The sequence below is a fragment of the Gossypium hirsutum genome, chromosome D11, assembly GCF_007990345.1.
Source record: "Gossypium hirsutum isolate 1008001.06 chromosome D11, Gossypium_hirsutum_v2.1, whole genome shotgun sequence".
NCBI lineage: Eukaryota > Viridiplantae > Streptophyta > Magnoliopsida > Malvales > Malvaceae > Gossypium > Gossypium hirsutum.
The window spans coordinates 15,608,459-15,623,481 of record NC_053447.1 but is presented as its reverse complement, the minus strand read 5'-3'; the positions used below and the strand labels follow the sequence as shown (position 1 = coordinate 15,623,481).

General features: G+C 32.9%; 2 protein-coding genes across 28 annotated transcripts; one reads left to right on the top strand and one right to left on the bottom strand.

Moving 5' to 3' along the window:
* The first annotated feature begins 487 nt into the window (after positions 1-487).
* On the top strand, positions 488-1,506 carry LOC107912478 (heavy metal-associated isoprenylated plant protein 16). The gene is made up of 3 exons (XM_016840676.2): positions 488-753; positions 837-915; positions 997-1,506. Exons 1-3 carry the CDS (start codon positions 748-750, stop codon positions 1,284-1,286), a joined length of 375 nt encoding a protein of 124 aa, XP_016696165.1. The 5' UTR covers positions 488-747; the 3' UTR covers positions 1,287-1,506.
* Positions 1,507-7,949: 6,443 nt separating this feature from the next.
* Positions 7,950-12,260, bottom strand: LOC107912477 (uncharacterized). 27 transcript variants are annotated; one of them, XR_005921152.1, is made up of 10 exons: positions 12,110-12,250; positions 11,804-11,924; positions 11,618-11,683; positions 11,311-11,383; positions 10,919-10,975; positions 10,345-10,487; positions 10,107-10,208; positions 9,594-9,677; positions 8,390-8,519; positions 7,950-8,292 (listed from the first exon to the last, which is right to left on the bottom strand). XR_005921152.1 is itself a non-coding variant. In XM_041106252.1 (9 exons), exons 3-8 carry the CDS (start codon positions 11,628-11,630, stop codon positions 8,473-8,475), a joined length of 462 nt encoding a protein of 153 aa, XP_040962186.1. In that variant the 5' UTR covers positions 11,631-11,683; positions 11,804-11,924; positions 12,110-12,249; the 3' UTR covers positions 7,950-8,292; positions 8,390-8,472. The 27 variants fall into 27 exon arrangements, 4 of the variants coding, with proteins under 4 accessions (XP_040962186.1, XP_040962187.1, XP_040962188.1 ...); XR_005921145.1 differs by having other exon boundaries at positions 10,341-10,515; positions 12,110-12,249; XR_005921150.1 differs by having other exon boundaries at positions 10,341-10,428; positions 12,110-12,248.
* Positions 12,261-15,023: the final 2,763 nt, after the last annotated feature.

Genomic DNA, 15,023 nt, shown 5'->3' with positions numbered 1-15,023 from the left:
AATTAGTAACTTACAACTCAATGTCTTTGTTAATTGAGAAACCCCATTAAAATGATTTAGCTAGGAATTAAGTTTGATTTTCTATTTTTCTTAATTATTAATGTTTGCAAAAATATTCATCTCAATACTTTGTTATTTTAATGAGAAAATAAAGTATTTGTCGTATATACCTTGAGCTACCTTAATGTATTTTAAAATATAATTTCTAAAATGTGAAAATTTAAATTTAAATAAAATGAATCCTTAGTTTTGATTTAGAAATTTTATGTGAAAATTTTAGTAGGTTTAAGAATATGTTTTTGCATAAAAATGACTAAACTAGTGTATTCCGTTGTAGAGTTAGTAAACTTGAATGGCACGAGGTAATTATTACTTTTTTTAAATAAAAATTATATTGACAAAACAAATATGCTTAATTGATGCTTCCATCTTTATTATTTCTAATATTCTTCCGATTAAATACAAATAAATATGAATCAGTATGACTGTCCAAGGAAAAGAGTTTGAGTCAAAGAAGTAAAAGTTGATAGTCGACAGGCTCCCCCTTTCCATAGAAAATTCAACGGTTCCTCGAACTTGGAGAGAAATTCCCAATCGGGACTAAGCAAGATCTTTGTCTACGAGACACCACTTATAAATACCCCAACAAAGCGTTTGCTGCCATGTCCCATACAAAACACGTAACTTCTTCTTCTTCCAAACATCTTTTTGTCTTCTTCTTTCAAAAGGTAACAGATAATCGCCACCATGAAGGTACGCAAACGAACCATATGGATTAATGTCTGGTAATAAAAAAGTTTCCAATTTTATTGAAATTTTTCTTCTTCTTTTTTCAGCAAAAGATGGTATTGAAGGTTTCCATGAATGGCGACAAATCCCGCTCCAAGGCATTGAAAGTTGCAGTTGGTCTCTCAGGTAATAAAACCAATTCCAACCATTTTTTTAAGTTACACTTTGGGGAATTTATGCTAATTGTTGGGGTTTTCTTTCTGGAAGGGGTGGAGTCGGCTTCGTTGAAAGGCGATGACAAGAGCCAAATAGAGGTGACAGGGGATGGTGTGGATGCAGTTAAGCTAGCAAGTCAGTTAAGGAAGAGCGTGGGGTTCGCCGAGCTGGTTAGCGTCAGTGCCGCCGGTGGCGAAAAGAAGGAAGAGAAGAAAGACGATCCTAAGCCAGAGCCACCGTTCTGCTATGTGTCGCCGCCGTTTAATCCATCATACCATTATTATCCTTCGTACGAATATGTCGACAACTATGGCCCCTCCCCCCCTTGCTCCATCATGTAATCACAGACGCGGAATTTTACACTTCACAGCCGACAACAATAAATGAGACAAATATATTACTTGGCTTGAGTTCCTCAAATTTTGTAGCTCATAATCATGTCAAATTTAGAGCTCAAATCATTGTGTTTCATATGCAATTCTTTTTTTGTTTGGTTTTCATTTTTTTAAATATATATATTTGAAGAAAGCTTGTGTTATAGCAAAAAGTTTGTCAATATTATACCAAATTTCCTCTCGACACTTTGTGAGGAATAAATAGTTAGTATGTTTTTTTTTTAATTATAAGAAAAAGATAAAGTCTTAACAACAATACTATTAGTACAACTCAAACTCAAGTCACACCTAAAACAGTGAACACCTAACCATCAAGAATTCTGATTTGTTTTTACATTAATAACCTAACCTATTGTAATAAATATTTTTTTTTACATTATTACATTTATACCTAACGAAACAACATGCACATAAATTTCTCTTGATTTAAAGCACAATTAACTTGGCAAATGACATGCTATAATTTCTCTTGCAGTGAAGATCTCATCAACATAAAAAAGAAACTCAAATCAAGAACCATGGTGTGATTCAAACACAATCTATACAAGCAACAAAAAGGTGCTACCTTTTAAGGAAATTCAGAAACTGGAAACTACGATGGCCTATGGAAGTGGTATTTTGAAGTTTATAAACAGACCAAAGAGAAGTTATTGAGATCGGGTTTTATGGAACACAAAGCTATTGTGGAGATAAAAATGGTAGAGAGAAATTAGAAAGTGCGGTGTGAGGTTGGCTGCCGGATTCTTGAACCCATCTAACAGTCGACATCGGAGATTAGAGCATTGGAGCTTTAAAAGTCAAGTTGGTAATTTTGTGAATTTTGTTGGGTTTACGGAGAAAATAAAATGGAGATTTGGGGAACAAGGGATTAAGGAGTTCTCTATAATATATAATATTAGTTTAAAAGGTATTATATATGTATATATACATATATATATACACCCCAAAAATTGCATACATCTTAAGCTATATAGAATAATATCATAGCATCAATGTGGTATAATTATATGTTGTGAAAAATAGAATGTTGATAATGACAATGTATCGTAAAGAAAAAGAAAGAAAAATAATTAACACACAAATTTTTATGTGGAAGCCATTTCGGGAAAAAATCACGGGCAGAGGAGAAGATAATTCACTATGTTGAATTCGAATTATTACAATAGGAGTAGACTATCTCTATTTATAGGTGTGTAATATTCTAATCAAAATAAAATAGAAGTAATGCAGTAATGTTAAAACACCTTATTCAAATCAACATTAAACAGAGGAAGTATACTTCTATTCGAACTTCTCTTGCACACTTGTATTTTATTTTATCATGAATTTGGGTCACATCTTTAACAATCTCCACCTTGACATGAATTCTTCAACAAACAAGTTCATCGTGAACTCTCAACGAACAAGTTCTCCACCTCTTCTATAAAACTCCTTCAGGGTTTAACTTTAACAGTGAACACCAACCAAGTCTAAGCAATGCTCAAACTTGGTTATGAGAAGTGACTTAGTTATCATATCTGCAGGATTTTCATAAGTACTAATTTTGCCCACAACAATATCACCACGAGCAATAATATCACAAACAAAATGATACCAAACATCAATGTGCTTTGTTCTCTCATGATACATTTGATCTTTTGTACGGAAGATGACATTTTGACTGTAACAAAATACTGTACTGATTTGAAGGTCTTCATTGAGTTCACTAAAGAGTCCCTTCACCCAAATGGCTTCTTTACAAGCCTTAATAATCGTCATGTACTTAGCTTCAGTGGTAGACAAAGCGATTGTAGTTTGCAAAGTGGTTTTCCAACTGATTGCACGACCTCTGATTGTAAAGACATAACCTGTGAGTGATCTTCTTCTATCAAGGTCTCTAGCAAAATCAGCATCAACATACCCAATAACTCCATCTCTAGTTCTTCCAAACTGTAAGCAAACATCAGTAGTACCTCGTAAGTATCTTAAAATCTACTGAACTATTTTCCACTATTCTTTATCAGGATTCACCATGTATTTGCTAACTGCACTGACTGCATATGATAAATCTGGATGTGAACAAACCATAACATACATGAGAGATCCCACTACACTAAAATATGAAACATATGACATGTACTCAATCTCATCATCTGATTGTGGAGATAAAGCCGATGAAAGTTTAAAATGGGCTGTTGAAATAGTACTAACAGGCTTAGCACTCTGCATATTGAACCTGCAAAGAACTTTCTCAATGTACCCCTTCTGACTTAGGTACAATTTACTTGCTTTTCTATCTCTGAGAATCTCTATACCAAGTATCTTCTTTGCTAGTCCCAAATCTTTCATTTCAAATTCTTCACTAAGTTGGGCTTTGACCTTTCTTATCTTTCATTTATCTTTCGCTGCTATCAACATGTCATAAACATAAAGAAGTAGATACACAAAAGAACCATCATTGTTTTTCTTAAAGTAAACACAACTATCAAAGCTACTTCTTTTGAAATCATGAGAAGTCATAAAGGAATCAAAACTTTTATACCACTGTTTCGGTGACTGTTTCAAACTGTAAAAGGGCTTTTTCAGTAAACAAACATAGTCCTCTTTTTTTGAGATTGTAAAACCCTCTGGTTGTTGTATGTAAATATCCTTATCAAGTTCTCCATGTAAGAATGCAGTTTTTATATCTAACTGCTCAAGCTCCAAATCATGCATGACCACAATACCAAGCAAAGCTTGAATTGAACTATGCTTCACAATTGGGGAGAACACATCCAGGGGCGAAGCTAGACCAATTTTTTAGGGGGGCCGAATGAAATTTTAATTTTTTATACTTTATATCTTTATAATTTTTAAAGGATTAAATCAAATTTTTATAATTTTAGGAGGGTCGATTTTCTATTTTAGGGGGACCGGGGCCTATTATAATTCTCCCTAGTTTCGTCTTTGAACACATCTCTGAAGTCCACTATTGGAATTTGACTATAACCCTTTGCAATAAGGCTACTTTATATCTAGGTTTTTGTGAGTGATTCCATCTCCTATTGCATAAAAAATATCCACTTTTCTAAGTCTTCACAATTAACTGCCTCATAATAAGTAGATGACTCTTGGTTTGCATCTATATCTTTAGCTACATTTAAAGCATAAACAACTAGATTAACCTCGGCATACCTTTTTGGAGGTTTAACCTCTCTTCTAGTTTTATTTTTGATAATAAAGTATTATGGTGAAGAAGCAACTCTATTTTGAATTTTGTATTGGCTTGAGGAGTTGACTTTGTTGCGGATTCTGAATTAATTTGATGCTTCACCTGCTTTTGTTGTTATTTATTGGAAGAGTCTTTAAGATATAAGTTAGGTAGCATAGCAGTTTCATAAAAAACAACAGCTTTGCTAATCACAACTTTTCTATTTTCAGGACACCATAACTTATACCCTTTTACACTAGCTTTATAACCAAGGAAAACACATTTAATGGATCTCAGTTCCAATTTTCCATTATTAACATGAGCATACGCATAACACCCAAAGATCTTTAAATTAGAATAATCAGCAGGATTACTAGACCATACCTCTTGTGGAGTCTTTTTCTCAATGGCAACAGATGGAGATCGGTTGATAAAAAAAAGCAATAGAGGCTGCTTCGGCCCAAAACGACTTTGGTAAGTTGGTATTCGAAAACATACATTTAACATTCTCCATGATTGTTCTGTTCATTCGTTCTGCAACACAGTTTTGCTGTGGAGTATGACGACTGTCAAGTGTCTCACGATCCCTTCTGACTTGCACAGTTCATTAAACTTATCAGAACAGAACTTGAAGTCATTGTTTGTGTGGAGGTGTTTTATTTATTTTTCCGTCTATTTTTCAATCATAGTTTTCCAAGACTTGAATTCGAAAAAACACATCGCTTTTCTGCTTCAGGAAGAATGCCCAAACTTTTCTGGAAAAATCATCAATAAAAGTTAGCATATAATTAGCTCTACCTCTCGAAAGCACTCTAGATGGCCCCCACAGATTAGAATGAATATACTCCAATGTTCCCTTTGTATTATGGATTCCTCTAGTGAATCAAACTCTCTTTTGCTTCCCAAAAATGCAGTGCTCACATAAATTCAATTTGCAAATTCCTTTCCCATCAATAAGTCCTTTTTTGCTCAATTCTGCCATGTCATTCTCACTCATATCCCTAGGTGCATATGCTAAAGTCTAGTAATATTATCATCTGACAAGGAAGAGGAAGCGACAGCTGCATCACTAGTAACCATAGAACTCTGCAAATATATATAACTTGACAATCTTTCTCTGTCCTTTCATCACAAAGAGGGAACCTTTGGAAATATTCAAAATCCCATATTTTGCTGTGTGTTTGTACCCTTTTGAATCAAAAGTACTTAACGATATTAAATTTCTTTTTAATTTTGAAACATGTCGTACGTCACTAAGTGTTCTGACAACTACGTCAAACATCTTAACTTTAATCGTTCCAACACCTGCGATTTTACATGAAACATTATTTCCCATCAAAACAACACTTTTAAATATTTTTTTGTAAGTTGTAAACAAATTTCAATTGAGACTCATGTTAAAGGTGCAGCCCGAATTAAGGATCCACTCCTTGCTCACTTTAGAATTATTGACAGAAGCGACTAGAAATTCACCATCGCTGTAGTTTTCTACAACATCAGCTTTATCAGATTTTTCTGGTTGTTTGCTCTTTTGATTCACAACCTCCCTTTTGATCTTGTTTTGTAGCTTAAAACACTCAGATTTAATGTGCCCCTTCTTCTTATAGAAGTTATAAGTTTTACCTCTATTTGAAGACTTTGATCTTCCCTTAGATTTACCGCGAGAATTCTGTTCTATGTCATTCCATGATCACCATCAACATTTCAATCTTGTTTTCACGAATAATGAGACCCTCTCATTGAGAGTCAGGTTTAACCACAAGATGCTTAATCTTATTATATGAGGTCAAAGATCATAAACCTTATTAACTATGAGAGACTCGCGACTATACAAAATCGTGTCTCTAAAGGTTGAATAAGACGGGGGTAATGAATAAAGCAGAATCAACCCTAGATCTTATTTATCTGACTGAACCTCCATGGCCTCAAGGTCTGAGAGAATTTCTTTAAACATTGTTAAGTGTTCGTGCACAAACGCATCTTCCTCCAAACGATGAGCATAAATATGTTGCTTCATATGTAGGTTGTTGGTTAGATTTTTTGACATACATAGTTGCTTCAACCTCTTCCATAATGTAGCAACAGTCTTCTCCTTCATCATATCTTGTAAAATTTCGTTAGACAAATATAGATGTAATTGCGTCAAAGTCTTTCAATCCTTATGCTTCTTCTTTTCATCCGCCAATGTCGAAGGCATCTTATCTATCCCTAGCAGGGCATCCTCCAGATCCATCTGTGTAAGAACTACATACATCTTAATTTACCACAACACGAATATAGTGTTGCAATCCAACAACAAAATTTCATACTTCAGCGACTCCATTACCATGATCAAGATAAGCAACCCGGAAAACTCTGATACCAATATGTAAAAAATAGAACGTCAATAATAACAATGTATCGCAAAGAAAAAGAAAGAAAAATAAAGAACACACAGATTTTTATATAGAAATCCATTCGGAAAAAAAACACGGGCAGAGGAAAAGATAATTCACTATGTCGAATTCAAATGATTACAAGAGGAGTAGACTATATCTATTTATACGTGTGTAAAACTATATTCTAATCAAAATAAAATAGAAGTAATGCAGTAATGTTAAAACACCTTATTCAAATCAACATTAAACAGAGGAAGTATACTTCTATTCGAACTTCTCTTGCACACTTGTATTTTATTTTATCATGAATTTGGGTCACATCTCTAACATATGTATTTCTTAAAATAAAAAATATTTAAGCTTTATCAATGCTTTTAAATCTTAAATTTATATATGGAACTTTAATTGTGATTTAAATGTACATTTATTTATTTTTATATTTGATGAATATAATTATTTTTTGTACATAATATGTAAACATAAAATGATATTACATTAATACACTACACCAAAACAGGCTTTTAGCGGCGCTTTTTTAGGCCTTCAGCGGCGTTTTGAAAAGCACCGGAAAAAACGCCGCTAAAGACCGCGTCGCTAACTTTAGCGGCGTGAAGCATCGGAAAAAATGCCGCTAAAGACCGCGTCGCTAACTTTAGCGGCGTTTTTTTCTAAAAACACCGCTAAAGACCAAGACCCTTAGCGGCGCTTTTCCCACAAACGCCGCTAAAGACCAAGACCTTTAGCGGCGCTTTTTCCACAAACGCCACTAAAGACCAAGACCTTTAGCGGCGCTTTCCCCAAAAATGCCACTAAAGGTCACAAAAAATAAAAAAAAATTGTTATAAAAACGCTACTCCATTTTTTGGATTTGCTCTATTCCTATCCTAAATTATTATAAAAACACCAATTCCTTTACTTGCTTAAGCAAATCCTTTAGAACTGTTATCAGTACATACATCACTCCATTCTTTGGTTAGAGATTGCAGCAACAACAAAAGTGAGATTCCACCAATTAAGAAATGTATAATTTAATTTGAAGACGTATTAAAATGGAAATTCATGAACAAGAAGATAAATGTTTTTCACTATATCTCATGCAGCAAGTCAAATTGCCTTTGATTACGTAACATTCCTTTGAATTTTTAAAAAAAAAATTGAAACTAGTTCATATCAACTTGCTCAAGTTGTATGTATAAATTGCAGATGAACACCTTATTTGAACTTACAATTCTAGGAAAGCATAAAATGTAGTTCCATGAGTATGCATTTAAAGTAGCAAAAAAAAAATTACTGATTACAATGACAGTCTAAGCTCCAAATCTAGCTCGTGTGTCACTTGATTCTGAATTTTGACTGATCGATCCCAATGAGTTGCTGAGATGTTTCTTGCCCTTGAGTGTGAATCCTATAAGAATGTAAGGAACTAAAACAAGTTAAATTTTAAAACACAATCATCACATAGCACATAAATTAAAAAAAGGAAGGGACTTGTGTGTAGCAACCTCAACATGTAGGTTTAGAAGTTCTGGTCATGTTTGGTTGTGCAAAATGTTGGGTGTCTAAGAAGCCACTGCTTGGCTGGGAATCACCATATCTGATGTTTTCCCTTTGATCGTATTCTCCAACCCCCATCTGTAATAATATATAATTGTAGTACTTGATTTCATTAATATAGTTATTGATGCATAAAGAAATGGGGGAGGTGACAATGGAAAGTAGCACTTTAACACTTCAATTTATAGCATTTAAACACTTCAATTTGCAACACTTAACATATCAATTAACAACATTTATACACATCAATTACAGCGATAAAACATCTCAATTTGCAGCACTTAAACACTTCAATTTGCAGCACTTAAACACTTCAATTTGCAGCACTTAAACGCTTCAATTTACAGCATTTAAATACTTCAATTTGCAGCACTTAAACATATCAATTAACAACATTTATACACCTCAATTACAGCAATAAAACATCTCAATTTCCAGCAACTAAACACTTCAATTTGCAACACTTAAACACTTCAATTTGCAGCACTTAAACATATCAATTAACAACATTTATACACCTCAATTACAGCGGTAAAACATCTCAATTTCAGCAACTAAATACTTCAATTTGCAGCACTTAAACACTTCAATTTACAGCATTTAAACACTTAAATTTGCAGTACTTAAACATATCAATTAACAACATTTATACACCTCAATTACAGCTATAAAACATCTCAATTTCCAGCAACTAAACACTTCAATTTGCAGCACTTAAACACTTCAATTTGCAGCACTTAACCACTTCAATTTACAACATTTAAACACTTCAATTTGCAGCACTTAAACACTTCAATTTGCAGCACTTAAACATATCAATTAACAACATTTATACACCTCAATTACAGTGATAAAACATCTCAATTTCCAGCAACTAAATACTTTAATTTGCAACACTTAAACACTTCAATTTACAACATTTAAACACTTAAATTTACAAACCCACCATCAATAAAGTAGCATTAGGATACAGATCCACCACCATTTGCAAATTTTTTCTAATATTTTCATTTTCTAAAACTCAAATGTAACATCCAAACCAGATAATGTAACATCATTTAGACCACCTGGGGTAATGGTCTGGTTAAGTACTAACCACAAGGAATGAACAATATTTGGAGAAAAGAAAAGTGATGTGACAAAGGAATTCACCTGGAGTGTTGAGTTTAGCAGTGCAGCAACATCTACTGGAACATATTTCCCAGCCAGCATGCTTGTGAGAGAGGGGGTCATAATCTGAGGAATAAAAAATAGCAATAAGAAAAGAGATTAATTGATGCAATGTCAAGAATATAATTCTAAGAAGGTAATCCAACAGAGTACTAAAAATCCTCCCCCCCAAAGAAGTATTCATCTTAATAAATTCATGTTAATACTCTACTCAATCGGGATTCGATGCTGCTTATCACATAATATCCTGGATGGTCCTTAGAAGAAAGGTCATTGATGTTTCCCAAGTTCTTAAAAAGGTCAATGTAAAATAGAACTCAATTTAACAGTATCTAATATTTTGTTTTTCATGTCTTTCATAAAATGGAACTCAAACTATATTGTATCACAAAAACATGACAAAAATTGTGGCATCAAATATTTACTCATAATTTACATAATAATAACGATAAAAATATTAAATAAAACATACAAAACCAAAGAACAATATTTTACCTATTATGCTTAAAGCATTCAAATCCATAGATGTCCAAAACTCCAATTTGCACATGGGAATTTGGATCTTGCCCCACGGATATATTAATCTTATCAACAAGCCTTACAAAATAGATAGAAAATTTTCAGAACAAAAACAGTTTAATCTTGACCCCATGCAGGCAAGGCAAGTAATACAAAATATGAGCATATGATAAAATAAATGCCTCCAAACATGAATTAACATAAGCATACCAACCAAACAATCGAGCATAAACTGTCTTTGCCAATGCATCCCGACTAGCCACAGCAGCATTACAATCAAGAGCTTTAACTATGCTTCCTTCACGGATTTGAATGGTACGAGTACATAATGTATCCAACAAGAGGTCCACATCACACCTTCCAAATGAGAAATTTTTTAACATACCTAACAAGAGAATGAAAATCTATAAATTGCATAGATCAACAAGCCGCTGGCTTGAACTACCCAGCAACCTACTATGTCATTGCCAATGTGCAAGTCACAGGGTATATAATAAACTCAAAACATCCATGCAAAAACTATTAGGTGTTTAAAGTAGATACTTTTACTAATGAAATTTGAACTAATTATACTACAAAAGTAGCTAGAAAAGTTGTTTCATAATTCAATAACAAAAAAGAAACCACAAGTGTAGTGACCATTTTGTAGTTGACCCTATTTCTGACCATAATCCCAATCTAATATAAGCTTTTCATATCATGCTAAACAAAGTCTACATCTATATAAATCAATACTATTACATTCCATCCATGCAATGGACCTGAATCCCTTCTCGAATTCACGATACCTCTTTTGATTTCTGAGATTTTAGTAAAGCATCCTTCGACTTATCAATATCTGTCATCTGCCTTGACAAGAGAGATTATTGATTTCAATAGAAAAAAACCATAATTATACATGTTTCTTTTATATATTCATAACTTAATTGTCAATCAGGATCTATCATACATTCTGAACTTGCAAATCTAGGAAGTCCAAAGACCTGCTTACGACTTGGTAAAAAACTCAGTAAGTGTATAAGCAAAAATTTTGGCCAAAAATATTGTGTTTTGGACTATGTTTTTAAATTGAAAAATATATATACTATTAAATTTTTACCTTTTTAAGTACAAAACTAAATCTCAAACTTTACCAAAGAACAAGGAATCATATTGAGTCAACCATGTTTGAATACTGAACCTGTGAGCATAAAAGAATGTATTGCTGCAAGGCCAAGCTGTTGAAAAGAGGTTCCACATTTGCATGCCCCTTGCTATGATTATGAGGTATTGTGTTTATTTGCAAACAAGAAAACAAAAAGCAAAATTAAAATACAACTCTCATGAATTATAGAAAGAAAAAAAAAACAGAACTGAATCAGGGACTGCTAATTATTTTGGACTGCTACAAATGCTGATTATTTTGGAATAAAACATTTGAAAAATAAAGCTAAATAAAATTGAAAGATAAGCATATAATATATAAAGAGATAAGCAAGGAAACTTACAGTTTCTGGTCATCGTCGATTTCTAGCTTCTTCTGGCATCTCGTACTGGAGGTTGGCGATATTGAACTGCAAAGAGAAAAAAAAACAATAATAAAAAGAAAGGGTGCACGGTTAAATTTTAAACTTCGTAAAGCTTATTTTTTTGTGTAAGCAAGATACATTCATGGTTGAGAGATAGAATAGAACCTTCATGGCTGGCGGCGGAGCAAAGGCAGTGGCACACCTCACTTCGATTTCTTCCTTCTGCTTAGGGTTTTCAAAAACGAGTTCCCTCTTTTGGAAGATGATCAAAATTATAATTAAAAATCTATATGGAATAAATAACACCCAAAATTAGAAAATAAAGAGGAAAAATGGAACAGAAATAAAAGCGATAGGGATCTGAGTAATGAACACAACAAGATGAAACATACACATAAATAAACAAACAAAATAATAATATTAAGTCTCATATATTTTCCAGGGAAACAAACGGTAGTAGGAATTGCTGACTCGTAAGTAGATTGGAGAGGTTTTCTGCTGAATCGTCTTTGGTGCCTCCATTTTCCTCTTCTTTTTTTCATTTTGATTGCAAGGTTAGGTTAGGGGGGGGGGAATTTGGGAAAAATCAGTGCGAATTTTTTTTAGGTAAAATGAATTTTGTGGCGTTTTTTTATAAAAACCCCGTTATCGCTTACCTTTTGTTCAAAAAATAATTTTATTTTGAACAAAACGAAGTTATTTTGCTCTGTTAAAATTTTTTTATTTTATCTGATAAAAATTATTAGTTAAGTGATTTTATTTATTTATGAATGTTTTTTTTAAATCTAATATTTAAATCCTAAACCATTTAATGTAGTTTTTAAATCAATTGAACTCCTACGAAAATACACTCAATGTAGTTTTTAAACTCGAAAAATCTGTACATCTCTGAAATATTTTGTACATCAGTGTTGCTACAATACGAGGGAGAAGCTCGTAGTAAATGAAAAATTCTTAATAAATGTTTAAATGTTAATGTTTTGGACATCTTTTAAACTCATTTCCGCTCATTTTGGTATGGAGGATCAATTCGGGATTAGCGGCACTTTTTCAAAAACGCCGCTAAAGACACGAGATTAGCGGCGCTTTTTCAAAAACGCCGCTAAAGACCCGAGCATTAGCGGTGCCTTTTCAAAAACGCCGCTAAAGACCCGAGCATTAGTGGTGCCTTTTCAAAAACACCACTAAAGACCCGAGCATTAGCGGCGCCTTTTCAAAAACGCCGCTAAAGACCCAAGCATTAGCAAAAACGCCGCTAAAGACCCGAGCATTAACAGCGCTTTTTCAAAAATGCCGCTAAAGCCCCGAAAGGTCGATGTCGTTGGGCTTAGGTTTTTTGCGGCGTTTTTCCAAAAAACGTCGCTAATGCTTATTTTTCGCGGCGCTTTCCTGGAAGCGTCGCTAATGCTCGATCTTTAGCGGTGTTTTTATCCAAACGCCGCTAAAAGTCTGTTTTGGTGTTGTGATAATATATTAGTAATTTGTGAAAATTAAAAATTAAATCAAAACTTCAAGTATAAAATTATATAAATGTAAATTCTTATATTACATTACACATTAAATTAAAGTTTAACTTTCTTTAAAATCCAAATAGATTGTTAATCAATCATTTATATTTAAATTATTTTTTTCTTCTCAGTCATCTCAACTATTGAATATTGATTTGGTGTTAAACTTAAAAGAAGTAGTTTTCACGGACAATAACAATAATGAATGCTAATGTCTGTGGTGGATCCGAAAAACGCTTTTGCTATGTTTAGTTGTTATTATTAATCTTGACTTGCTTGTTACAAAACAAATGAATACCATAACAGTTATTAAAAATAATGTATCTGCTTTAATAAATAATTTTTAGATAAAGTGCAACGCAGAGAACTTGGGGTGGGAGGAATAAAATAATTTTTTTAATTTAATTTAAAAAGTATATAATTTAATTTTAATTTCATAATTTTTTATAATCCATATATTGTTTTTAGATTATATATATATTTTATGAATTTTTATATATTTATTTTATATTTTTAAGGTTTATATCAATTTAATAAAAGAAATTTTATATATTTTACGAAGAACACCAAGTGGCACTTTTTCATTGGCTAAAACTGCCAAACAATTTATTTTCAACTTCCATTACAAAAATGGACTAAAACCATAACAAATGCATATTTTAGGTACCAAATTGGGTAAAAAAAATAGGTTCCAGAGTGGAAAAACAAGTATACTTCAGAGGCCAAATTGTGAATTAAGCGTTCTAAGAAATACTAATTGTTCGCCCTCAGTCTTACATGAGTTAGGATTCCTCTCTCATTGTATGATACGAGGTAGTGAATGTGAACATACCTTGGCAAGAAAAGGAAAATGTGAAACCCAACATTAATTATTTTAGTCAGCTACTGACATTATTCCCAAATTTTGCAAGGAAGAGAATAAGTATATCTTGCCCAAAGAAAAGCAAGAAGTAAAAAGTTTCTTGTACATTGTCAACTAGTGCAACATAGAGAAGGTTCGCATGGCATGCCTTGTCAAGAGAGGGTGAGCACATTTCTTTGATCTTTTCAAGCATATCTTTAGTAGACAATTTACCTAAATTATATGAATCAATGGATTGTTGGCATGCTTTCTGTAGCACCCATCATCCGGAGTGAACTAATATATCAGTAGCGAGGGATGTCACATTTGAACACTAAGGATACTCTACTCGAACATCAATTTTAAAACTTTGTTTTAATATAAATAGACACTTTTGGAGTTATTTAAGTCATTTCTGGGCTTTCTTTAAAGTTTGGTTACAAACAAGGACCAATCGAGGCTTATTCAAGTCAAAACATGGAAAATAGGGTCAATGCTGCGACACTAGGAAGTGGGTGTCACGACACTGATTGATGTTATATATGACACTGAGTTGTTGGTGCCGCGACATCAGAAAGAAACTACTAAACAAGGTCAATATCGTGACATTGGGATGCTGATCTTGCGACACCGAAAACACATTACTCTAACTACATGTCTAATGTTGCGACACTAGAGACAAATTACCCAAAACATGTTTGAAAAGTCTAAAAACCAAGTCTCAACTATCATCAACCATTCCAAATAATTTCTAAACATTATGAAACATAAAATCTCCATCAAAACATCATAAAATTCAATATATAACCCAATCAAAGTTTAACAAGTTTGTAAGGTAAACAAAATAGTTAAGATTCTTCAAGTATTTTCACTAGAAATCTTGTCCATATGATTTGCATTAACCTATGAACATGCCATAATCTATAACCAAAGTATCAAAATCACACTCTTTTCCAAGCTTTGAGATGTGATGAGTTGAGATGATATCTTCCCTTTAAAGCTTCAACTCGAATCTCTACCTGCATGTTGAAAAATA